At 44.8% G+C, this 26702-nt stretch overlaps 1 protein-coding gene across 2 annotated transcripts in view; it reads right to left on the reverse strand.

The window, feature by feature from the left end:
- The window catches only part of LOC122797194 (SREBF chaperone), a 2019897-nt gene that overhangs the window by 1789151 nt on the left and 204044 nt on the right, over positions 1-26702 (reverse strand). For both annotated transcript variants that reach the window (XM_044066018.1, XM_044066017.1), the window contains exon 3: positions 23568-23697. In XM_044066018.1, the coding sequence (XP_043921953.1) occupies positions 23568-23697 (130 nt within the window). The remainder of the gene's footprint in view (positions 1-23567; positions 23698-26702) is intronic.

Consider the following 26702-nt stretch of genomic DNA (forward strand, 5'->3'; position numbering starts at 1 on the left):
CAACTGTACTATGTTCATCGTGTTTCACTGTTGCAGTCATGACTGTACGGTAGAATCCCAAAGCTGAATGAAAGGGAGGTGGTCATAAAGTAGAGGGGGCGGCTAAAAGGCCCTGCAAGACTGCAGAAGCAAAGCCTGCCCTAGACTTAGAGTAGAGAGGTAGATTGTAGTGCTTTGAAAAAGTATGCACTGAACTCCAAGTTGCAGCTTCCAAAATGTCTTTGGTAGGAACTCCCCTGAGGAAGGCAGCTGAAGTGGCAGCAGCTCTGGTGGAGTGAGTCCTTATACTCCCTGGGATTTGCTTTCCATGGTGTGAATAGCAAAATCTGATTCCATGAGCAATCCATTTAGAAATGGTCTGTTTTGAAATGGCTTTACCTTGGGAACTTGAAGCATAAGAAACAAACAATTGCTCTGATTTCCTGATGTCCTTGGTTCTGTCCAGGTAAAAACGTAGTTGTCTGTGTACATCCAAGGAATGTATGATCCTTTCCCCTTTATTTTGAGGAGTGGGGAAAAAAGTTGGCAAGTGAATAGTTTGATTTAAAGCCACTTTGGAAACCACCTTAGGCATGAAAGTAGGATTAGTCCTTAAAGACACCCTGTCTTGATGAAAAATAATATAAGGTTCCACAGCCATAAGAGCTTGCAACTCTGAAACTCTCCTGGCAGAGGTCAGAGCTAACAGGATGGCTGTCTTCCAAGATACAAACTTGATGTCAGATGTGGCAGCAGGCTCAAAAGGAGGTAAGGTGAGCTTTTCCAAAACATAGTTGAGATCCCAAGCAGGAATGGGAGGAGATCTAGGGGGCCTTAAGTTCTTAGCTCCTCTGAGAAACTGTCTCATGAGCTGGTGGGAAAAGATTGGAGGGTCTGTATTATAATGAGCAGAAATAGCAGAGGCATGTATCTTAATGGAAGAGAAAGAGAGACCTTTATGTAAGAGGTCTGTCAGGTAAAGTAAAATCAAAGGAATGTTAGGAAGAAGAGGATCCGAATCCTGAGCCTGCATCCATGAACAAAATCTTTTCCATTTTCCTGCATAAGATTTTCTAGTGCTAGGACGTCTGGCTTCTAAAATGACATCCATAACCTGCTTGGGTAGGAGAGAATGAATCAAAGACCCTGGATTAACCAGGCCGCCAGGCTGAGAGTTCTGACATGGGAGTGTAGAACCTGACCCTGGTGTTGGGACAGAAGGTTCGGAGTCTGTGGTAAAACCCAAGGGGGCTCCAGACAAAGGTTTTTCAGTGTTGGGTACCAAAACTGTCGAGGCCAATTTGGGGCCAGCAAGATTATCATCTTGGGCTTGTCCTGTTTGATCTTTAATAATACCCGTGGAAGAAGAGGAAGAGGCGGAAAGGCATATCCCGAGTGGTTTCTCCAACTGAATGATAGTGCATCCACTTTTCAAGCTTGATCTTGGAAAGTCCTGGTGCAAAAAATCTGTAGTTGATGATTGAGGTGGGATGCAAAGAGGTCTATGTGAGGATATCCCCAGACTGCTGTTATCATCTTGAATATTTCGGTGTCCAGCATCCATTCGTGTGGGTCAGAAAGGTTTCTGCTCAGACTGTCTGCCAGGAAGTTTTGCTTCCCTGGTAGAAACTGAGCTTGAAGGTCCAGATTGCAAGCTAGAGCTGTGTTCCACAGATTCATGGCTAGTCTGCAAAGGGGGTAGGAATGAGATCCCCCTTGCTTGTTTATGTACCACATAACTGTGCTGTTGTCTGTCCGTATCAGTAGTTGTCCTGGTTGTAGAAGATTTCTGAAGGCCAGTAGAGCTTTCTGAACGGCTAACATTTCCTTTAAATTGATATGCAGGTGCTTCTGATCCTTTGTCCAAAGGCCCTGCAGACAGTTGCCCTGAAAATGGGCTCCCCATGCATAATCTGAGGCATCCGTGGTTAGTATCGGAGTGGCAGGAGGCAGACAGAAGGGTTTTCCTTTGTTTAGAGTACATGCCTTGGACCACCAAAGGAATTCCTTTTGAAGACAAGGCAGGACGGAGATCAGTATGTCTAAACTATGGCAATGCTGAGACCATACACCTTTTAGGTACCACTATATTTTCCTCATATGTAGTCTTGCATATGGTACGAGAAGGATGCAGGAGGCCATGTAACCCAAAGCCTGCAGGAATCTCCTTGCAGATAGCCGAGTTAAAGTTGCCAAGGTTTTGAAAGTTGAAGCCAGCTGTAACTGTTTTTCATATGTCAGAAATGCCATCTGGGTTGTTGTGTTTAGAGAAGCGCCCAGAAAAATTATCTGTTGTGAGGGTGTCAAATTTGACTTTTTTATGTTTACAGTGAATCCCAGGAACTTGAGAAGATTCTGAACAAACTGTAGATGCTGGAGTAAGACATCCTTGCTGTCTGCCTGAATAAGACAGTCGTCCAGATAAGGGTAAATTTGAATTCCCTTGAGTCTGCAATAAGCTACTACTGGAGCCAGGCATTTGGTGAAGACCCTGGGCGCAGTAGACAATCCAAAGGGCAGCGCAGAGAATTGAAAGTGCCTCGATCCGGCCTTGAACCTGAGGTATTTTCTGCGTTTCTGCCTGATGGGAATGTGTAAATATGCCACCTTTAAATCCAAAGTTACCATCCATGCATTTTTGGTCAGCATTGGAAGTAGCTGCTGTAGAGTAAGCATCTTGAATTTTGGTATCTCTAGAAAAGTGTTCAAGACTGACAGATCCAGAATGGGTCTCCATGAATTTTGCTTCCTGGGGACTAGAAAGAGCCTTGAGTAAAAACCTTGTCCCATCTCTGAAAGTGGAACTAGTTCTATGGCTTTCATAGCCAAGAGAGCTTCCACCTGGTTTAAGGCCTCTGTCCATTGATGTTTTGGAAGATCTGGCCATCCGCTTGGCCTTGGTAGGGTATGAAAATGGAATTTGTAACCTCTTGAAACCACATCCAGAACCCACTTGTCTTGGGTTATATGAGTCCAATTTAGGTGAAAAAGAGAAAGTTTTCCTCCGAGAGGGGCTTCCAGGCAAGAAGTCCCTGCAGCCCAACAGAGGGAGTCATTGAGTCTGTTTCCTATGAGCTTGCGACCTGTCCTCTCCTCCCCTAGGGGTGGAAGCAGTCCACTGTTTTGGTCTATAAGAGGCTTGCATTTGAGGCCTTCTTCGGGAGCGTCTGTATCTACCCCTCTGAGGCCTGTCTGAATTGGGAAAAGACCAATTTTTTGTAGGCCAATTCCTACTAAATCTGGGTGGCTGTACTTGTAAGAAATCATTAACTGTTTGCATGGATTTTGCCTTGTCCTCCATCTTTTTAATCACCTCTTCAGCTTTAGATGCAAACAAAACATTATGCTGAACAGGAGCATCCAATAATTTAGCTTTTGCTTGATCTGGCAAATTTTGTTCCTTTAACCATGCATGCCTTCTAATTACTGTGCCCGAGGCAGCAGCCCTACAAGAAGCCTCCAAGGCATCAAATCCACAGTGTAAACCATGCTTCCCAACTTGTTCAGTGGCATGCATTAAGTCATGTAATTCCTTATCATCTGCACAGGCGGAAATGGAAGTTAGCTTTTGTTTTAAAACAGACAGGAGAAATTGCTGGTATTTCAGCATATGAAACTGACAGTTTAAAGCCCTAATAGATAAAGTAGCAGAAGTGTACACTTTTTTGCCCCATCTTTCTAAAGATCTGGAATCCTTCTCAGTGGGAATGGGGTTTTCAGCAGAAGCGGCCTTAATGCCCTTAGGACCCTGAGAAATGGTTTCAGGGTCAGCAGCAGGGTTCTTGTATAAAAACTGGTGGGAATCAGGAACCCTGTAATATCTGTCAGGCTTAACAGGAGCAGGAGGAAAAGAGTCAGGGGTTAAGTTAGCCTCCGAAAAAGCATCATCCACAATATCCAAAATAGGAGGAATAGCCAGGGGTCTATGTTGGGGAAGAAGAAGAAAATCCCTTAGTCTTTTCTTAGATTCCGAATACTCCTGTCCTTCCCAGTGGAAATGTTCCCTCATTTCATGCAAAGTTTCCCCAAAAGAGAAATCCTCAGGGGGAGAAGCTGAAGGAATGGATTCCTCAGCATCAGAATCCTCATAAGGAGGGAAAGAATATTCCTGGTCAGAAGAAGAAACTGAAGAAACAGAAGCCTGATCAGAGGAGTCATAATAAACTTCCTGCCTTGGCCTTTTATCTGGAGGGGGATGTGAACCCCTAATCATAGTAAGCAAGTCCTCCGCCATCTTAAGTAACTGTTTCTGTGACTTGGGAGCCAGATCAGAAGAGGCCTGGGTTGCAGTCTTTGATTTGGAAGGAGTCTTTGCCTTTGTCTTTGGCTTTGCCTTTATTAGAAGCTGAGTAGGCCTGAAAACCCTTCGAAGCCGGTACCTGCACAGCGGCTCGGACCCATCGAAGGAGCATTGTCGAAGGTCCTGCAACAGAAATATTCAAAGGCCTAGTTGGCTCCTCGTGGGAGTCCGTTCGCCATTGGTTCAAATGGCGGCGACAGGGGCTGCAAAAGCGCCTCACTGACGACGGACGAACCTGAAGCTGGCTCTGCTTGTACGATATAGTCTGATTTGGATCTCGGAGGCCTGTCTTTGTGAACTCCGGTAGCCGGAACCGTATCAGACGACATTTTATAATTAAAATGCCTACCGAAGTAATGAAATGCAAAATCGTACCTTCGTTTAATTGTACGTTGACTGAATCTAGCACAAAACCGACAACTAGCTACGTCGTGGTCAGGGCCTAAGCAAGGAATACAGTAAGAATGAAAATCCTTATGAGGTATTTGCTTCCCACATGAAATACAATTATTAACTTTTTCTGACATCGGACTGGAGCAAGAAAAAGTTTCTCCAACGGGGTACTTAGCTTTGAGTAGGAGAAGAAAGTCTTCGGACTGAAGTTTGTTCAGAAAAAATTGTCAGGAGTCAGCCGACCGGCACTTGCGAATTGCTATCACCGTACGGCAAGAAAGACTAGAGAACATGGCGTCGGCTGTCAGCTTTGTACTCCTGGCGCTCTGATGTCAGGGAGCATGGCTGAACAGCCGACGCCGGACCCAGACTTTGGGATTCTGGCCGACCGAGGACTGCCTGCCGGCAGGGGAGAACCCTACAGTCATGACTGCAACAGTGAAACACGATGAACATCTGGGGATTGTACTGGTGCACCATGGGATACCTGCTTAGCCACGTGCCAACCAGAAGTCTTCCAGCTTGTAAACTGGCCGAGTCGGAGCCGAGGATCGGCTTTGAACCCGTATGTAAAAATGGTGAGATTGGACTACTTAACATTAATAATTTCCTTAGTTACTACCATCTGCTCCTCCAAAATTTCTGTCGAAGTACTCTATAGAGAATGGTTTGTTTTTTTAAATCCACCACCTTGTTACATTCCAAATTTCCTCTCTCTTTTCCATCATACCTCCAACATTTACTATACATACTTGAGGAAAAATAATCTTTATGTTTACCATGGGTTTAAAATACCCATGCAAAGACTTCCTTACAAAAATAATAAACTTTATAGGCATTGTTGCATTCTTGGTAGCCCCACAGATTGATTTCCATTGTTCCTTTGTATTCTTTTTTCCTAATCTTTTCTAAGCCCCTTTGATTCACAAAGTTATATCATGCAGTATATTTCACACATCCTACTAATTACTCCTTTTTCAACAGCATTTTCTGTCCTACACTAGAGTAGCAATTCTAGTAAAGTTGCTCTTTCACTTAGCACTCCCCTACTCCTTTTCGCTGTCTAAATTCTGTTATCAATCCCTGATAGGGAAGGCAATTTCTAACCTTCAGTATAAAATTCTGCTTAGTCTCATTTTACTCTATTGCCTTTCACTCCAAAGTTAATTACTCCAGTACCTTGGTTCCTTTGCTAATTCCCCTCCCATAACATTTAATTCCTTTTTCATCTACTTTCTATACACCAGGTTGACAATACTCATATTGGAACATCTCCTTTCTCCATTCCCATGCAGACTTAGTTCTTATAATACTTTCTGTTTTATGAATGTAATTTTCTGCATGTTTGTTAGTATTCTCCTTAAGGACTTGCATACAAAATTCTAATCTAGACTATATCTGGAAGGCGCAGACTCAACGAGAAGCATATCCTGTACCACACTAAACTTTGAACCAACAGAAGCATTATCAAATTTTAGTTTCTTGGCACTATGCACATAAATAGCTATCGATCTCCACCCCCCTCTTAAGTGAAAATGTGAAACTACCCTAGTAGAGGGGCTAGTAGGAAAGATAGACAAGAGTTTTTCCACCCACTAAAAATTATTTTTCTCCTTCAATGCAAATGTGAAATTACCCCTGGAAATCGAGGGGAAGCATAGCAGAGGGCCTAGTAGGAAAGACAGCCAGGAGTTTTTCCACCCACTAAAAAAATATTTTTCTCCTTCAATGCAAATGATCTAAAGGCAACAAAACCTTGCCATTCTTCAGAGAAATGCTCTTCTTATAAACATTTAAAAGACCCGATATGCTTGTCCTGTAACAGAACTTTCATTCCAGACTTCCATTTCGTATAGGACTGAGAGCTCTGCTTCCTTTCTATCCTGACAAAACTATATGATTTACTACAGCACACACAAATGCAGCAGACTACATTGATGATCATGAGGTAGGATGGGGGAGAACCTGACTGACACTATTACACCTCAGCAAAGGAAAAAAAAAAAACAACATGCTCTCCAAGAAAAAATAAATAAAAGGAACAAACTGACCTGGGTGATGCTGAGCAACTAGGGACTTACAAACAGAAACAGCAATAACCAAACCCACTAACACCAAGAAAAAGAAGTTATGTACCTACCATAATGTTCCATGTTAGTTGTCTTCTTCTCACCTTCTTTCTTGCTGGTTGGGTTCGGAGCCAATCCTCGGCTCCGACTCGGCCATCTTCAAAAGCTCGAGAGCTGCATACTGGCTCGAGGCCACCCCATATCCCATGGTGCCTGGCGCTAGATGCCCAGATCTCGTTTGGTAAATCTAACTGTGGACATAATAAGGAAAGGATCCTATCCTGGAATATATAAAACCTCCAGAGAGGCTACTAGACAGAAAGGAATAGCCAGAGAAGACTTAGCCAGTGAAAAACCATAAAGAACTCTTCTCGGTCTACAAGGATAGGAAGATGGAGGGTGGGACGCAAGAAAGAAGGCGAGAAGAAGACAACTAACGTGGAACATTATGGTAGGTACACAACTTCTTTATGTTAAGTTGTCTATCTCGCCTTCATTCTTGCTGGTTGGGACAGTGTCCCTAGCACCTGAAATCCTGGGTGGCTCATCGGAACAAGCTCTTCAGAACAGTGGAACGAAAATCTGCTCCGTTTCTGGAAACCACATCCAACTTATAATGCGAAATGAAAGTATGTGGGTTGGCCCACGTAGCTGCAGCACAAATAGATTCCATACGTAACCTAGCCTGAAAGGCCACAGAAGTGGCTAGAGCTCTTGTGGAGTGACCTTTTGGTTTAACAGGTAATTCTTTATTCCTCATTTGATAGATAAATGTGATAATAGAAGTCAACCATCTGGACAAGGTTACTTTTGAGACTGGAAGACCTTGTTTACCCTCAGAATAAGAAAGGAAAAGTTGTTCCGATTTCCGGATATCTTTACTTCTATGCAAATAAAAACGTAGTTGCCTGTGAACATCTAACTGATGCAACTTATATTCCGCCCTGTTGGAGTGGTTGGGAAAAAAACACAGGAAGGTCTATGGACTGATTCAAATTATTTTCTGAAGAGACCTTAGGAGGGAAGGAAGGATTAGTCCTGACAGCAACCCTATCATTGTGGAACACTAGGTACGGAGGACGGGTACAAAGAGACTGCAGTTCCGAAACTCTTCTGGCTGACGTAATGGCTACCAGAAAGAGAGTTTTCCAAGATAAAAACTTCAAGGAACAATATGCTGCAGGTTCGAAGGGAGGCAATATTAGAAAAGCTAAAATCAAATTTAGATCCCATGGGGGTGGAGGATCTCTCACTGGAGGTCTGAGCACAGTGGTCCCTTTGAGAAAGGCTCTACATAGCCTATGCGACATGATATTATTTCCAGACAGGCCAATGTGAAAATTTGAAATTGCAGCTAACTGAACTCTAATTGTAGCGGAAGCGGACCCAGAATGAAAGAGTTCCGCAAGAAATTCCAAAATGTGGTGTATCGGGGCTGAAAAGAGGTCTATACTCTTACTCTCTGCCCAGGAAGAAAAACGTTTCCACTTACTAGCGTAAGTTTTTCTTGTGGTAGACTTGTGCGATGATAAAATAATTTCCCGCACAGACGGGGAGATATCTGGAAGCCTGGCTAAGGTTGGAAGTAGAGCAACCAAGCAGTGAGCTGGAGAGATTGCAGGGATTGGTGCAGCCCGCCCAATTGATGGATCAGAAGGTCTGGAACTGGGTCCAGAGTCCAAGGCTGCTCGAGAAGATGATGATGCAGGAATGGGAACCATATTTGTCGAGGCCAGTAAGGAGCAATGAGGATAATTTTGCAGCCTAATACGGTAGCTTTCTGTATCAGTTTTGGAATAAGGGGAAATGGAGGGAATGCATAAAGAAGTCCCTGAGGCCAATCGTGGACTAGAGCGTCTCTGGGGGAATGTCCGGGAAGTGGAAGGAGAGAGAAGAAATTGTTGCACTTGCTGTTGAAGGGGGTGGCAAAAAGGTCGCAGCAAGGCTGGCCCCATTTGCGGAATATTTGGTCCGCAACTACTTGATTCAGAGACCACTCGTGAGGCATGAGAATTGCTCTGCTCAGCCTGTCTGCTATGACGTTGGACTTCCCAGGGATGTGTGTTGCGATCAGAAACAGTTGGGAAGAGATCGCCCACTGCCAGAGTCTGAGTGCTTCTTGACATAGGGGGTAGGACTTGGTTCCGCCCTGCTTGTTGATGTACCACACTACTGACATATTGTCCGTTTGAACTGCAATGGTCCCGGCAGGAAGAGAGTCCTGAAGAGCTTGCAATGCTAAAAGCACAGCCCTCATCTCCAGGATGTTTATATGCAGGTGGTACTTGTGAGGTTGCCAGGTGCCTTGGACTGTCCTGGCCTGATAATGCCCCCCAACCCAATCAGGGAAGCGTCCGTAGTAACCGTAGCAAATGGGGGGGGGGTACAAATGGTCTGCCTAGGGGTACTGATTTGGAGACCATCCACCATGCAAGGTGCTTTTTGCATGCTTCTGTGATCATAATCATGTGAGAAATGGGAAGCTGCTGGAAGGACCATTGGGTGAAAAGCAGCCTCTGGAGGATCCTCATGTGAAAACGAGCTAGAGGAACAAGTATGATCGCTGCTGCCATGAGACCCAGAGTTTGGAGGACGAACCTGGCTTGAATTCTTTTGCATGCTAATAAGACCTGTACATGTTGATGAATCACTAATACCCTGTCTGGTGGAAGGCTCGCTGACATGTCTTTTGTATTGAAATTTGCACCTATAAAGGTGATAGACTGACACGGCGACAATGCAGACTTTTGGAAATTTATTGAGATACCTAGTCTGGAGCAAGTCTCGATAGTGTTGTCTCTGGCTCGCAGAAGGTGATGCCTGGTGGTAGCAGTCAGGAGCCTGGCATCTAGATATGGAAACACCTGGAATCCATGCCGTCTCAGGTGAGCGGTAACGACTGCCATACATTTGGTGAATACCCTGGGGGCTGTGGTGAGACCAAAGGGCAGAGCTCTGAACTGGTAATGGCTGGCTCCCAGCCGGAAGCGAAGGAATCTTCTGGAGCGTCTGTCCATTTTGACGTGGTAGTACGTATCCTGAAGATCTATAGAGCACATCCAATTGTCCTGACCCAGAAAGGGCATAATGGACTGTAGCGTGACCATCCGAAACTTGGTTCTTTGTACAGACCTGTTCGTCTGCTGAGATCCAGAATGGGTCTCCAGTCCCCTGTCTTTTTTGGTACCAAAAAGAACCTTGAGTAAATTCCGGATCCTAGCTGGTCTGTTGGGACTTGCTGGATGGCCCTTTTTCTAAGCAGTTCTAAAATTTCTTGTACTGCTTGAACCCTTAGATTGGGTGGAACACCTGTAAGGGACTTGTTTAACACTACGGGAGTGCGAACAAAGGGTATTCTGTAGCCTCCGGATATAACTGACTGTACCCATTTGTCTTGTGTTATGTCTTGCCAGGCTCTTGGGTACAGCGATAATCTTCCCCCGACTGCCTCCGGAGGTGGGCAGTCGGGCAACCCTTCAGGGATGGTGAGAGGGCTTCTCAGAGAAGGATTCTCTGCTTCCCTGGTTTTGCGGACCCCCTCTGCCACGAGGGCGGCATCTATTATTGTTCCCTCCTCTGCCCCTGGATGGGAACTCACCATGTGTGTCCAGCAAGGCTCCCTGAGATTTCCGGAACCACATCTTTCCACTCTTCTGACCCTTGGGATATGGTCTGGAAGGAGTGGAAAAACGGACTCCCACGACAGAGAGTGTCTTGCCTTCCTGCAAACACCTGGTAAGGGTGTCCTTCACCTGTGATCCAAAAAGAGAGGAACCATCAAAGGGGGTGTTGGTGAAAGACACTCTGAAAGGTTCCGCAAAGTTACATAGCCGCATCCAAGCGTGTCTCCTTAGAGCAACACCTGTGCCCGTGGCTCTACTCGCACCATCGGCTGCATAAGAAATAAGCCTCATGGAGGAGTTCACCACTGAATTAAGAGTCACCAGCTGGGAGGCTGCCTTAGCCCGGGCCCCCTCAGCTGATGGATCTTGGAGGGTATCTCCAAGCTCTTTAAGGAGATCCCTTTGAAGGCGGGTAAAGTGGCACAAATAATTCAGAGACCTCATAGAAAAGGTCGCTGAAGAGAACATCCGCTTCCCATATCTGTCCATCGTCCTGGACTCCTTGTTAGGGGGATGGACAGATGAAGAAGTCTCAGCCAACTTCTTCTTTGTGGCCGCCGCTATCACCATGGCATCAACAGGAACACCTTTGGTCAAAAACTGTTTATCCTGTGGCGCCGTTATGAATTTAGCGGGTCTTCTGGGGGTCGGTTCCACTGTGTCTGGAGCTGACCACACCTTCTGAGCCACCACAGACATCAGTGGATCGAAAGGCGTTGACACCCAGGAGGTGGAAGGTCGGGATCCAAACGCATCCAGAAATACTGACTCATCCTCGGAGGGGCTTAGGGTAGTCCAGTCCCCCCTCTGCCTAAGCATCTCAAGGATGTCTGAGAAGGAGACATCTTCAGAGGGGGATCTAGGGGATCCTTCCGAATCCTCCAAGTCGGTATCTGATGTCAGGGGAGTCAACATACTTCCTCTTGCATTTCCTCTTACAAGGTGGCTCCTCTGAATGATCAGGGGAGGCCTTGGAAGAGGAAGATACACCCAAGGGGGTGCCCTGGAGCGTTGGTTCCTCACGCTTGGGGTCTGGAGGAGGGGCAGAGGCAGACGCAGGCACCATAGTGGGAGGAGCCGGTGGGGATGATCGTGGGGCTGACTCAGGGGCCAGCACATTCCTCATGACCTCAAAGGCGTCCCTGCTCGGATGCCGAGAAGGCTCCGGTTCCGAAGATACCGGAATCCCTCTCCGCACCAAGGGCGATGGCTCCGAAGCTGATGTAGGAGCCGAGCTCACCTGCGCCGAAGCACTGAGAGGGAGAACGAGGTTGGACAAGGGTCCGATGCCACTCGCCCTCTCGGAGCAGACAAGGGAGTCTCAGCGCACAGACCCTTCCAAGGATGGTACCAAAGAAGTGATCAGAGCCGACGAAGGAACCGAAGCAGAAGGTATCGGTGCCGATGGTTCCACGACTCGAACCCCCACAAACTCCGTCTTCGAGCACAAGGAAGGAGTCGGAGGAGGAATAAAGTACAGTTTTGTACCTACCATAAATGTAGATGTTCGAGTGCTAATACAGCTGCAGTAATCACAGATGGGTTCTCTGCCGTCAGGCGGTCCCTCGGTCGGCCGAATTCCAAAGTCTTGGTCCGGCGTCGGTTGTTGTTGCTTTCTCTTCTGACGTCAGTGAGGCCAGAGTATATAAGACACAGCCGACGCCATGTTCTTCAGTCTTTCTTGCCCCAGATGTCAGGTGCCCCCAGAAGGAAGGCAATACCTAAATAGTGCTTATATACATATACAAGCAATGCAATATAATCCAAAATCAGTGGTAGCAAGCAAATAAAACATAGCCGGATAACCCAGTCAGGCAGTATGAAGAGGTTGCTAGGCCTCATGCCTTTACCAAGTGGGGAAGGAGGGAGGGAAACCTGTACTGCAGCTGTATTAGCACTCGAACATCTACATTTATGGTAGGTACAAAACTGTACTATGTTCATCGTGCATACAGCTGCAGTAATCACAGATGGGTAGAATCCCAAAGCTATGCACTGGGTGGTAGGTACTAGGAGGAACTGGGTTGAGCCAGAATGCCCTGTAAAACAGCAGTGGCAAAGCCTGCTCTGGTTCTGGAATATAAAGGCAGATGGTAGTGTTTTGTGAAGGTATGTACAGAGCTCCAAGTGGCTGCCTCCAAAATATCTTTGGTAGGAACTCCTCTGAGGAAGGCTGTAGAGGTAGCTGTGGCCCTGGTGGAGTGTGATCTGATACCTGCAGGAACAGATTTCCCATGACAGGAGTAACAAAACCGTATGCAGTGGCCTATCCACTTTGAAATAGTCTGTTTTGTAACTGGCTTCCCTTGAGCCCCTACAGCATAGGACACAAAGAGTTGTTCTGATTTCCTGAAGGACTTTGTTCTGTCCAAATAATAACGAAGCTGCCTATGGATGTTTAAGGAGTGTAGCAGCCTTTCCCCTTTATTTTGAGGATTGGGGTAAAAGGTGGGTAGGTGTATGGCTTGATTTAAAGCTACCCTGGATACCACTTTAGGCATAAATGATGGGTTGGTACGAAGGGAAACCCTGTCCTGATGGAAAATGAGAAAGGGCTGCACCGCCATGAGGGCCTGAAGTTCAGAAACCCTACAAGCTGAAGTGATGGCCAGGAGGAAGGCTGTCTTCCAGGACAAATATTGCAAATCTGTTGTGGCAGCTGGTTCAAAAGGAGGCAATGTTAATTTTTCTAGTATGTAATTAAGATCCCAAGCTGGTATTGGTTGTTTCCTAGGTGGTCTTATATTCTTAGCCCCTCTGAGGAACTGTCGTAAGAGTGGGTGAGAAAATGAAGGAGGATCCGTGTTGAATTCTGCAGAGATGGCTGAGGCATGGATTTTTATGGAAGAAAAAGAAAGTCCACTGTTCAATAGCTCCGCTAGGTACTGTAATACCTGAGGCAAGTTCAGTTTTCTATGGTCCTGGCCTCATTCCAAGAGCAAAACCGCTTCCATTTTGCGGAGTAAGCTTTTCTAGTAGCTGGCCTTCTGGCCTCCAAAATGACATCCTGTACCTCCTTGGAGAGTAGGTTCTGTTGTGGTGTTAAGGAATTTTCCATGCAGTGAGATTGAGTGTTTTCAGCTGACTGTGAAGAGTTTTGTAGCTGTGCTGAGTCAGCAGAAAAGGCATTAGAGGCAGGGACCAGGGAGGAGTATGTGTTAGGCTCCTCAGGAGTGGGTACCAGTGTTGCCTTGGCCAATCTGGAGCAATCAGTATCATCTTCGGTTTGTCTGTTCTTGCTTTCAAAAGCACCTTGGGCAGAAGAGGCAGAGGTGGGAATGCGTAAACTGTCCATGCTGTCCAACTGAATGAAAGGGCCCACTCTCCAGGCCTTTGGGTGAAAGGTCTTTGAACAAAACTTTTCCAATTGATGATTCCTGTGGGAGGCAAAAACATCTATGTCTGGCCTCCCCCATGCTTGGATTATTTCTGCAAACACCTGAGGATGTAACTTCCATTCGTGTGGATCTGTCATTTTTCTGCTTAGATTGTCTGCCAGTGTGTTTTCCAATCCTGGCAAGTACTGTGCTTGAAGTTCGATTTGTCTTTCCAAAGCCAAGTTCCAAAGAGTCATGGCTAGTCTGCACAAGGGGTATGAATGTGTTCCTCCTTGTTTGTTTATGTACCACATTACCGTGGTGTTGTCTATTCTTATCAGTAATTGTCCTGGATGCAGGAAGTCCTTGAAAGCTGTAATTGCGTTTATTACTGCTAGCATTTCTTTTTGATTGATGTGAAGGTGCTTTTCTTTTTGGGACCATTTGCCCTGAATGCACCTGTTCGTCATGTGCGCCCCCCAGGCGTAGTCTGAGGCGTCTGTGGTTATGACTTGTTTTGCTTGAGGCTTGCAGAATGGGAGGCCTTTGTTTGCTTGACATGCTTGGGCCCACCATAGAAATTCCTTTGCAAACATGGAATTATTGGTATTATTGTTTCCAAACTGTGACTGTGTTGAGACCATAGGTTTTTTAGGTACCATTGAAGTTTCATCATATGCAGCTTTGCAAATGGGGTTAATAGAATGCAAGATGCCATGAATCCCAGAGCCTGCAGGATTTTCCTTGCAGTAAGCCTGGTACTTTTGCTAGTATTTTGAAGTACTGAGATAGTTGCCCTTGTTTTTCTGGTGTAAGGTAGGCCATCTGGGTGTTTGTGTCCAAGTTGGCACCCAGGAAAGTTATTTTCTGGGATGGTGTTAGCCTTGATTTCTCTTTGTTAATTGTATATCCCAGAGAAAGCAGTAACCGTGTCACATATGCCAGATGTTCCAGAAGTATGTTCTTGCTGTCGGCTTGGATCAGGCAGTCGTCCAGATAAGGTTAAATTTGTATCCCTTGAAGTCTGCAGTAGGCAATCACTGATGCCAGGCACTTTGTGAATACTCTGGGCGCAGTAGATAAGCCAAAGGGCAATGCAGAGAATTGATAGTGGATTGAACCTGCAAGAAATCTGAGGTATCTTCTGCAGCTTTGTCTGATTGGGACATGCAGGTATGCCTCCTTGAGGTCCAATGTTACCAGCCAGAACTCCTTGCCCAGCATGGGAAGAAGCTGCTGTAATGTGAGCATCTTGAATTTTGGTACGATTAGAAATGTGTTTAGGGTGGATAACTCCAAAATGGGTCTCCAGTCGGTTCCTTTCCTTGGTACCAGGAAAAGTCTTGAATAAAAACCTTGACCTTGATGGTGAGTAGGTACCTCTTGAATAGCTCACATGCTTATGAGCTTTGAAATTTGCAGTTGTGCCTCTGCCCTTTGATTTTGTGGCAGGTTTGGCATGCCTCTCATTTTTGGAAGAGTGTGAAATTGAAATTTGTAGCCTCTGTTTATAATGTCCAGGATCCATTTGTCTGTTGTGACAATATGCCAATTGCTTGCAAATAGTGCTAGTTTTCCTCCCAAAGGTGCTGCCAGCTGAGACATGCTTGGCATGGAAATGAGGGAGTCATTGGGTTTGCTTCCTGTATTGTTGTGCACTGTCTTCGCCACGTCTTGGTGCTGGAGTTTGCCATTGTCGGCCTCTATATGATCCTTGTGATTGCCCTCTGCCCCTTGTGCGTCTGTATCTACCTCTTTGGGGCTTGTCAGTGGCTGGAAAGGACCAGTTTTTTGAAGGCCAATTTCTGCTAAAACGTGGTGGTTGGACCTGTAAGAAAGCTTTGACAGTTTGCATAGATTTGGCTTTTTCTTCCATTTTCCGTAGTATCTCCTCAGCATTAGTACCAAACAGCATATCCTTTTGTAAAGGAGCATCTAGAAGTTTAGCTTTCACATGATCAGGTAAATTTTGTTCCCTAAGCCAGGCATGTCTGCGAATGACTGATCCTGTAGCTGCTGCTCTACTTGAGGCCTCTAGGGCATCATAACCACATTGTAAGGTGTGTTTACCCACTTGTTCTGCACTATGCATCATATCCTGTAACTCCTTTAAATCTTGTTGTTCAGGTTGAGACATTTTGTTCCTCAATTGTGATAACAGGAACTGTTGATATTTAAGCACATGAAACTGACAATTTAAAGCCCTCATGGCTAGGGTGGCCGAGGTATAAACCTTTTTCCCCCACCTTTCCAAAGATCTCGATTCCCTTTCTGCAGGAAGTGGATTTTTGGCAGTGGAGGCCTTCAATCCCTTGGGGCCTTGTGAAATGGTTTCAGGGTCAGCATTATGGCTTTTGAAGAGAAATTGGTGAGAGCTGGGTACTCTGTAATACCTATCAGGTTTGACTGGTGCAGGAGGCAGAGAATCCGGGTTAAGACAAGCCTCCGAATAGACATCATCCAGTATGTCCAAAACAGGGGGTATAGCCAGAGGTCTGTGTTGAGGTAACAAAAGAAATTCCCTAAGTCTTTTCTTGGAATCTGAAAAGTCTTGGCCTTCCCAATGGAAGTGTTCCCTCAAGGTGTGTAAGGTTTCCCAAAGGAAAAATCCTCAGGAGGGGATACAGAGGAATGGACTGTTCTGCATCCGAATCCTCAAAAGGAGAGTAAGAGTGTTCCTCTGCATCAGAATGTTCTGATAAAATGGATCCCTGATCAGAAGAGGGAGAATCTTCCTCCACTCTGGGTCTCTTGTCTGGAGGGGTTGAGAACCTCTGATAAGAGTAATTAAATCCTCAGCCATTCTAAGCATCTGTTTTTTAGGCATGGGACCTGGAGATGGGCCCTGTACAACAGGCCTCATGGGCTGCCTGGCTGCTTTGGATTTAGTAAAGGCCTTAATTGAAAAAGAAGATGAGGGCCTAAATACACCATGGGTGGAGGTGGACCTGTCCACATTAGTAGGCTCAACATTAGCAGAGGCTTCGGTTGTAGTCTGGGAAAGGGCCGAGGACCCAGCGGTCTCGGGTACAGAGGACACTGCCAAAGAAGTGTCGTCGGTAGTCAGGGACTGCAAAGGCGTCGCTGAGAACCGGACCACGTGTAGCCTGTTTTGGCGTGGTGTCGGCGGGGACCGCGGGCCTCGCGTGTCGGTCCTTTTCCTTGCGTTTTTTGGTCAAAACGGTAGTCGGAGTGTCCGACGACATTTTATAATCAAAAGCTTTACCAAAGTAGTGCTGGGCGAACTCCGCCCGACGCTTAATAGTGCGTTTATTGAAGGTAGCGCAAAAGCGACAGCCCGAGACGTCGTGGTCTGGGCTCAAACAAGGTATGCAGCGGGAATGGAAATCCTTATGCGGTATTTGCTTCCCACAAGAAATACAATTATTAACTTTTTCTGACATCGGTCTGAGGCAAGAAAAGTTTCCCCAACGGGGTACTTAGCTTTAATGAAGACTTCGGATTCCAAAATATTCGTAATTCAGGAGCTGGCCGACCGGCACTTGCGAACTGCTTCTGCTTCGGGCACCGCGCGGCAAAAAAGACTGAAGAACATGGCGTCGGCTGTGTCTTGTATACTCTGGCCTCACTGACGTCAGAAGAGAAAGCGACAACAACCGACGCCGGACCAAGACTTTGGAATTCGGCCGACCGAGGGACCGCCTGACGGCAGAGAACCCATCTGTGATTACTGCAGCTGTATGCACGATGAACATCTGCAGATATGGACGGAGCCGACACCTGATGAGGGGGGCTGGACAACATTTTTGCTAGGGCCTGTGATTTTAACAGCCTACTGACCACTCTCTCCACGTCATGATCGGATAGTCTTGAGGACCGAGAAGAGTGGGACCGATGACTGTGCTCCGATTGGAGCAGAGGAGACCTCGGAGCCAAGCGTATCGACTCCAGGGAGGGAGACCTAGATCTCTTTCGACTCCCAGTCGGCTCCGAAGGGAGAGTCGGAACTGACTGAGAGACAGGTAAATCGGTTCCGGCTGGAACAGAGGCTGAAGGAACAGCTTCACCCATCGACGGCTCCGAACTGGGAGCCAAAGATTTAGGTGGCTTAGAGGCCTTCACAGGCTGAGTCTTAGCCGGTGAATCCTGCTTAAGTAATCCCTGTAGGATTAACTTATTTTTACGATCCTGAAGGACTCTTGGGCTGAAGGCATGGCAAACCGAACAAGAGTCCTGCAGGTGCATGACGCCCACACAATAGACACAAGAAGTGTGACCATCTGTCAGAGACATCTTCTGACAGCATGTGTCACACTTCTTGAATCCGGACACCTTGGTATCCTTGGACATCCCTGAAAACGAATTAAAATACCAAGGACAACACACAAAAAAACTAGGATGTAACTACTACCACACACACACTAAGTTAAGACACCCAAAACACAGCCAAGAAAACTGACAATATTTATAAGCTAAATAAAACTAACTAGGTAAAAGCTAGAAGGTTTTTTTTTTTTTTTTTTTTTTTTAAAATAGAGAAAGGGAAAAGGGTTAGCCTCTAATTTAAATGGCTACCTAAGTAAGTGAAGGGGGTGGGGAAAACTCTCTAACTAAAACAAGTTTTCTGAAAGGATAGGGGAAGGATCAAGAAAGAATTATAAATACAACAAGTATATATATATATATATATATATATATATATATATATATATATATATATATATATATATATATATATAAGTTAACTACTATAAACAATCTACACTAACAAGCCTAATAATTTTTATCAGAAACGAGTAAAATAATGAAAAAATACGACCTGAGCCAGTAAGACAACCTCGCAGCAAACGAGATCTGGGTATCTAGCACCAGGCATCATGGGATATGGGGTGGCCTCGAGCCAGTATGCAGCTCTCGAGCTTTTGAAGATGGCTGAGTCGGAGCCGAGGATTGGCTCCGAACCCAACCAGCAAGAATGAAGGCGAGATAGACAACTTAACATCAAAATTTACATGTTAGACTATGTCCTGCCAGTCTTAGTCCAACTGGTGACAGCGATGAAACTCTCAATAACAGATAATGTGTTCTTCGAAAGAGTTTGCTATCATGTGAAACACTCACACCAAAATCCTCAATCAACTCCAAGTGTAACAATGCAATTTCTGGGCCAAACATACTCATTCTGATAGGCAAGATTATCAGATTGTTTTGATATTTATTACAAATCTGTAATTCTGAAGTAAAGTCAGTGCTAAAAATTAGTCATGTTCAGCTGCATACAAACACAATTGCTGGTAGCATCTGTGTTTAGCAAAGACTGCTCTGCTGACAGTCAGTGTAGCAGCAACTACACAACTGAAAAATACCACCTCTCATATTACAACACTTTTCTGTCCAAGACTGCTAATGCTAGGAATTCCCTCACCAAGAAGTGACATCAATACTAGTTAAATTATTTATGAAAGTGCAGGGAACAGAACCCTCTATACAAGGGGATGTGGAGTGTTCTAACCCTCATAAGAAAAACATCTTCTGTTTCACTGCTGCAGGTATCCAAATATTGATTTTGTGCACATCACAGAACTGGGAATCAGCAAAAACACTGACAAAATAAAATCATATTTACAACAGCTTATTCTCCTCTTTTCTAACATCCCTTCCTCCCAATGCAGAAAAAGCAGGGTTTTAAAATGTGGTAAAAAGTTACTGAAAGACCGTCCATTTCTTAAGTACTCAACGTTTTGAACACACACACACACACACACAGACACACACAGACACACACACACACACACACACACACACACACACAGACACACACAGACACAGACACACAGACACACACACACCTGCAAACCATGTGGATATTTGCCCTAACTACATCCTAGCTCACCTATCTTCGGGTAGTAGCCCTACTGCTGGAGGACAGTGAGTCAGGGAAGCAGAGGGGTGAAAATGCAACATCTCCTCACCTTTATGGGGGGGGGGGGTTGAAGGGAGTGTCTCCTGCTAATGCATCCTTGGTGGAGGTTTGAAACATAAAGGGGGGCAATTGCTAGTATGAGCTCAGGGCTGCCTGAAGAGTTACATGACATGCAGAAGTAGGTGACAGTCTCATGCATGCTTTCAGTATGACCTTACACAAATGCAGTCTTTTCAAATGCTACTTCTCATGGGAAGTTGGCATATTGTAAGTGCACAAAATGCATCCTGACACCACAACTGCGGTGTCATCAGCAAACTTGATGATATGGTTGGACTTGTGCTTAGCATAGCAGTCGTAGGTCAGGATGGTGAATAACAGTGGGCTGAGAACACATTCCTGTGGAACCCAGGTGTTAATTGTGATGCACTTTGATATGTTCTTACCTAACACCCTCTGTGGTCTCTCAATCAGGAAGTCCAGGAACCAGTTACAGAGATGTTTACTAATTCCTAAATGTGCCAGTTTTTCTATTAGCTGCATTACTACTACCGTATTAAATGCAGAGCTGAAGTCTATGAACAGTATCCTCACATAGTTGTCTTTGCCCTCAAAATGCAAAAGGGAGATGTTTAGTGCTACTGATACAGTATCAGCTGTGGATCGGTTAGCTCTATATGAAAAATGCAGAGGGTCAAAATCAGGAGGTAGGCATGATGAAAGATGTTTTTTGATCAGCCGCTCAAAACATTTCATAACAATGGATGTCAGAGCAACTGGTCTGCAGTTGTTAGGGCTGGAGGGAGTGGTTTTCTAAGGTAGTGGGATGATGTTTCCTTGTAGCATGAGGGTACTTTTGCCATGGCAAGAGAGGTGTTAAATATTTCCTTGAGCACTGTGCATAGTTGATCAGCACAGCTTTTTAATATCTTGCCCAGTATGTTGTCTGGGGCAGCAGCCTTTCTGGGGTTCACTCTCCATAGCTCTCTTCTTACCTCCTCTGTGCTGAGGCTGAGTACTACATCCTTCTGGTCAGTGGGTAGCTTTAGTGCCAACCTGTTGTTTCTTTCCTTAAATCTACCAAAGAAGACGTGGTGACCTGATTTTGTAGTCTGGGATCTCCTGTGTGCCTTGCCGTAGTCTCCTTGCATCCTTCATGTCTTCAAAGTGGCTCTGTACTTTTCTGCCATACCCCCCTCTTAGCCTCCTTTATACCCCTCCTCAGATTACCTCTTGCTGTACTAAGGGCTGCTTTGTCCTTAGCCCTGTAAGCTGCATTTCTCTCCTTCAGAAGCTCATATACCTTAGGGGTGAGCCATGGCTTCTGGTTAGCTCTGATAGTGATACTCTTGGTATTTGTTACCCAATCAACTCAGTTTGAAATGTATGCCATCACTACCTCAGTGTACTCATCAGTGTTCAGATGCTGATTCACTGTGGCTTCTTCCTTGAACATATCCCATTTGGTTCTTTCAAACCAGTCTCGGAGGGCCTCCATAGCCCCCTTGGGCCATACCCTGATTTATTGTTTTTTTTTGTGGGTTTCTCTTAACCAGTGCAGGTTTGTAAGCTGACGATAGCAAGATGGTATAATGGTCACAGTTTCCCATTTGTGGAAGTTGCACTGTCTTATAAGCTTTCTTTAAGTTTATGTACTCCTTGTCCAGGGTATCAGCATTCCTTGTAAGAACATCCACATATTGATGGTAGTGTTGGAGTACTTCTTTCAGATCAGCTTTAATAAAGTCACCAGCTGCCACATGTACAAAGTCAGGATATTTGCTCGGCAGCTCACCCATATGACTGCACAGTTTATTTAGAGCCTCAGTGGTATTACCACTAGGTGGGATATACACCACTGTTACATTGACCCCATTCAGCTCCCTAGGCAAGTAAAATGGTCTAACATTTAAGTTTTCACAGCAGTGTGATAGTATGATTTCACAGTTGCTGTACCATCTTTTGTTAACATAGATGCAGACTCCACCTCCTCTGGCCTTTCCACACAGTGCATGTTTTCTGTCTGCACAAAACAGCATAAAATTCTCTAAGCTTATTGCACTATCATTTATCTCATCATGAGACAAGTCTCAGTAATAAAAAACAAACAAGTACTTCTCACCTTGTTCTTGTCGGAGAGTTCCAGTCGCAAGTAGTCCATCTTGATAGCCAGTGATCTCACATTAGCTAGTAGTATAGTTGGTAATACAGGCCTGAAAGGGTTTGCTTTTAACTTTACATCAGTACCTGCTCTGTACCCTCTTTTCCTTGTTCTCTGGCATCTCTTCTCTTTTTTCTAGTCCATCATATTCCAGAAAGCTGTTCTACCAGTTTCAGGCACTTTAGAGTATGACGAGTTAAAATATCCAGCTGTTGTAACTCTGTGCAAGTAGTAGGCCCCAGATACTCTGCAAACTTCAAGACATCCAACCAGCAACAGGTAGATGTCGACTGTTTAACTTCTAGTAACTTCTGTCTACTATAAGTTATTGTACCTTCAATTGGAAGTGCAGAAACTGATATCTATGTACACACTCACTCACTCACACTCACTCACTCACTCACTCACTCACTCACTCACTCACTCACTCACTCACTCACACTCACACTCACACATTCACTCACTCACACATTCACACACTCACTCACACACACACACACACACACACACACACACACTCACACACTCACACACTCACACACTCACACACTCACACACTCACACTCACACACTCACACACTCACACACTCACACACTCACACACTCACACACACAAACCCCCATCTACAAATGGAAAGAAAGGGTTGATGCCAATGATATATATAAAATGATGCTTTCAGCTATCTGTATAATTGGGATTACTGATGTACGGTCATCTCTCACAAATGTAATATTTATAATATGACATTTTTTCCTTTAGTGAAATAACTTCAAACAAATGTCAAGTTTTTATAATTGAAAGTATTTTATTCCCTTGAAAGCAACCCAAGCTCTGTTCTACTGTCTACTCTTGACACAATTTGCAGTATACACTTGCACCATTTTGGCTGCCTGTGAAACACCCCCCGTTACTTCATACGGTCACTGAGAAAACTGGTCAAGTGTATGTGTGTGAAGCAATGGCTGAGATTAACAACCTGAACAAAATGAATTGGGACACTGTTTTCATATTCAAACACTGACAACGGTTAAGAATGGATACACTGTTAAATTTTTCCATGTGTACTGTAAAACACAGATGTCTGAAAAGCAGACACCAAAAGTTAGTTAAAAACTCAGATTCAGGCAGAGGTTTAACAAGAAGGCACTCAGAAGCTATTTCTAGAGCATAGGTCTGCAACCTGTAGTATCTGGGTCACTTGCAGGTCTGTTAAAATACATCAGTATTTTCTTCAATTGTAATATGTACACCAATTGCTGGTATCATAAACTTTCTTTTTTAAGCTATTTTGGACCCTGCTCTGTTATTCAGTTTCTTACACAGGAGTCTACACTCACCACAGGTCTTGAAATGATTTGTTTCTGATGTAATTTTTAAAACGGCTCTTCCCTTTTGGGCTAACCTCTCAAACTGATAAATTCTGCTCAGCAGCTTGCGACTAATTAAAATGTAGAGGGAATTACATCAAAAGATAAATTTTCCACAGTTATTTACAGTACTGTTGCCCTTTAGTGAATGATCAACACCCAAGACAAATCAGTGCCCTGGTTGTGTAAGATAATGGTGATAAACACTGCAGTGTGAGGAATAAGCCTGGCCACAAAAATTCACAAAGGTATATCAGACACTATCAGGACATTTTTGGATGTAACAAATTGCAAAACAGTAAACATTGAAAAGGACATACAAGGATTCACACTGTCTAGAAGATCAAGGTACCATGGTAATTTTTTTTTTCACTTTCTCAGTGGAAATGCCCTTTAACATATTTTCTAAGTTTAAGAGGAGTCATCGAGCAAGACCTGCTAGATAGAGAAGAATAAAAAAGTTATCTAGATACCCATTCAGGCCTTTCATTCTGGTCTGCATGCTGTGGACTTGGCTCTGATGAAGGTAATGAATAATCTCGGAGAGTAGTTGAATACTCTTCTGGTCCTGTACCAGGCAGTGGCAGTTTCAGAAGTGGAAAACTGAAAATCAATGCAGAAAGCAGTAATGAATTAGAACAGTAACAACTCATACTAAAAGAGTACTTTTCCGAATATTCTGTTCTTTCCATCTCTTAGAATAAAAAAATAAATAAATAAAATCTGTTATTAAAGCATACTTTGTAATCCATAATCTAATACATTAATATCGAGACCTCTACTTGTTTTAATGTTGAATGTATCGAAACAAGGTAAAAGTATGTTTTATGGTTCTAGGTGAATACACAACTGCAATAATGCCATGGACAAACTAACTACTGAAGTAACTACACCTAATGACTACAATGCCATGCATACTGACAGAAAAGAAGTTATGTACTCACCATAACATTTCATGTTGGTAGTCCATCTCACCATTCATTTTTACATATGGGTTCGGTGCCGATCCTCGGCTTCGACTCGGCCAATTTACAAGCTGGAAGACTTCTGATTGGCTCATGGCTAAGCAGGTATCCCATGGTGCACCAGTACAATCCCCAGATCTTGTTTGCTGCTCACCAGAATAACAACCATAAAAACAACCAATACTAAGGGTCTCCAACCAAGGGCAACCAAATTATTACTTCCAGATCTTCCAGGATGGGGGCAGGAGGGCGGGTTGGTAAAAATAAAGGGTGAGATGGACTACCAACATGGAACGTTATGGTGAGTACATAACTTCTTTATGTTATGTAGTCCAATCTCACCTTCATTTTTACATATGGAACAGAGTCCCTAGTGCCTTATTCTTGGGTGGCTCATTGGAAAATACTCTTGAGCACCATGGAGCCAAAGGATGCTCTACCCTTGGATGCCAAATCCAATTTGTAATGTGCAATAAAAGTGTGAGGGGTAGCCCATGTAGTTGCTGCACAAATATTATCAAGTGGTACCCTGGCTTGAAAGGCTGCAGAGGTAGACAGCGACCTGGTAGAATGAGCCTTGATCCTGAAGGGTAAAGGTTGGCCCTCCGAGCTATAGATAAAGGCTATACAACTGGAAATCCTATTAGATAGTGTCACTTTAGAAGCTGGCACGTCCAATCTAGAAGCAGAAAAGGAAATGAATAATTGATCTGATTTCCTGAAAGCCTTAGTCCACTGTAGATAAAAACATAGTTGTCTATGAAAGTCTAGCTGATGAAAACAGTACTCAGCTGCATTACAGTGGTTAGGGAAGAAAACTGGGAGTTCTATTGATTGGTTTAAGGTAGCATTAGAACAAACTTTGGGAACAAAGGAGGGATTAGTACGTAATGACACCCTGTCTTTGTGAAAAATCAAATACGGTGGCTTAATAGACAAGGCCTGTAGCTCAGATACCCGTCTAGCTGATGTGACAGCTACCAAAAACAAGGTCTTCCAAGACAAAAATTTTAGAGAAGATGAGTGGGAGGGTTCAAAGGAGGGAGAAGTCAATTTAGACAATACAAAATTTAAATCCCAAGAAGCCACTGGTTCTTGCAGAGGTGGTCTTAACAGAGTGGCCCCTTTCAAGAAGGTCTTGCATAGCTTATGAGACATTAAATTGGTATCTGGAAAACTTAAGTGAAAATGAGAAATCACCGCCAATTGGACTCTGATAGTGGCAGCGGCAGATCCTTGCTGAAAAAGCTCAGAAAAAAAATCCAGAATCACAGGAATAGAGGCAGTGTATGGATCTACATTCATTCTCTGTGCCCAAATAGAAAATCTTTTCCATTTACTGCCATACAGCCTCCTAGTTGAAGGTTTATGGGAGGACATAAGAATATGTGACACTGAGGATGATACATCATGAAGCCTGACTATGGATGGAACTGGAGCAGCCACGCTGTGAATTTGAGGGTGTAGCGAACCCAACATGTGAGTCAATAGATCTGGAGCTGGGTCCAGAATCCAAGGATTGTCCAAGGAGGAGAGGCTCGAAGAAGGGGATCCAGACCTGCTGAGGCCACTAAGGAGCAATGAGGATCAACTTGCTTCCAAGCCGACTGGCTTTCTGAATCACTTTGGAAATGAGAGGAATTGGAGGAAAGGCATACAGAAGTCCCATGGGCCAATCGTGAGCCAGAGAGTCTCTGGGAGACTCCCCCGGGGGGGGGGGGGTGTGAGGGAAAAATAGCTGCTGCATTTGGTATTGACTGAGCTGGCAAAAAGGTCGCGGCAAGGCTGTCCCCATTTCCGGAAAATCTGATCCACTGTTTCCCGTTTCAGAGACCACTCGTGAGGCATTAGGATTGCCTGGCTGAGCTTGTCGGCTATCATGTCGGTCATCCCTTGAATGTGCATTGCAACCAGAAAGTGCTGGGAAGAAATCGCCCATTCCCAAACTCACATGACCTCTCGACAGAGTGGGTAAGATCTGGTACCACCCTGTTTGTTGATATACCAAACCACCGACATGTTGTCTGATTGTATCGCAAGTGTCCCTAGAGGAAGAAGGTCTTGAAGTGCTTGCAACGCCAGAAGCACCACCCTCATCTCCAGAACATCGATATGCAGATGAGCCTTGTGTTCTTTCCATGTGCCTTGGACAGTCCTGACGAGATAATGCACCCCCACCCGATATGGAAGGCATCCGTGGTCACAGTGGCAACGGGTTGGGCCGGAACAAAGGGGGCACCCATGATCAGTTGATTGGGAGCTATCCACCAACGAAGGTCCTTCTTGCATGATTCCGTCAACAGGATAGGATGACTCAGTGGGAGAGATTGGAAGGACCACTGGGAAGACAGAAGCCACTGGAGAATTCTCATGTGCAACCTGGCTAATTGTACCAATAGAATTGTGGAAGCCATAGTCCCGAGCAGCTGAAGAACCCACTTCGCTTTAACTTTTCGCAACGGGAGAAAATGCTGAACTTGGGAGATTACGTTCTGTGCCCTTTCGGCAGGGAGACGAGCTGTCATGTTTACTGTGTCGACCTCTGCGACTATAAAAATCACAGACTGACAGGGCAATAATGCAGATTTTTTCCAATTTATGGAGATCCCTAACTGAGCACAAATTTGAATCATGGCGTCCCTG

This window comes from Protopterus annectens, chromosome 3.part0 (assembly GCF_019279795.1).
Source record: "Protopterus annectens isolate FY-2018-M chromosome 3.part0, PAN1.0, whole genome shotgun sequence".
Lineage (NCBI taxonomy): Eukaryota > Metazoa > Chordata > Ceratodontiformes > Protopteridae > Protopterus > Protopterus annectens.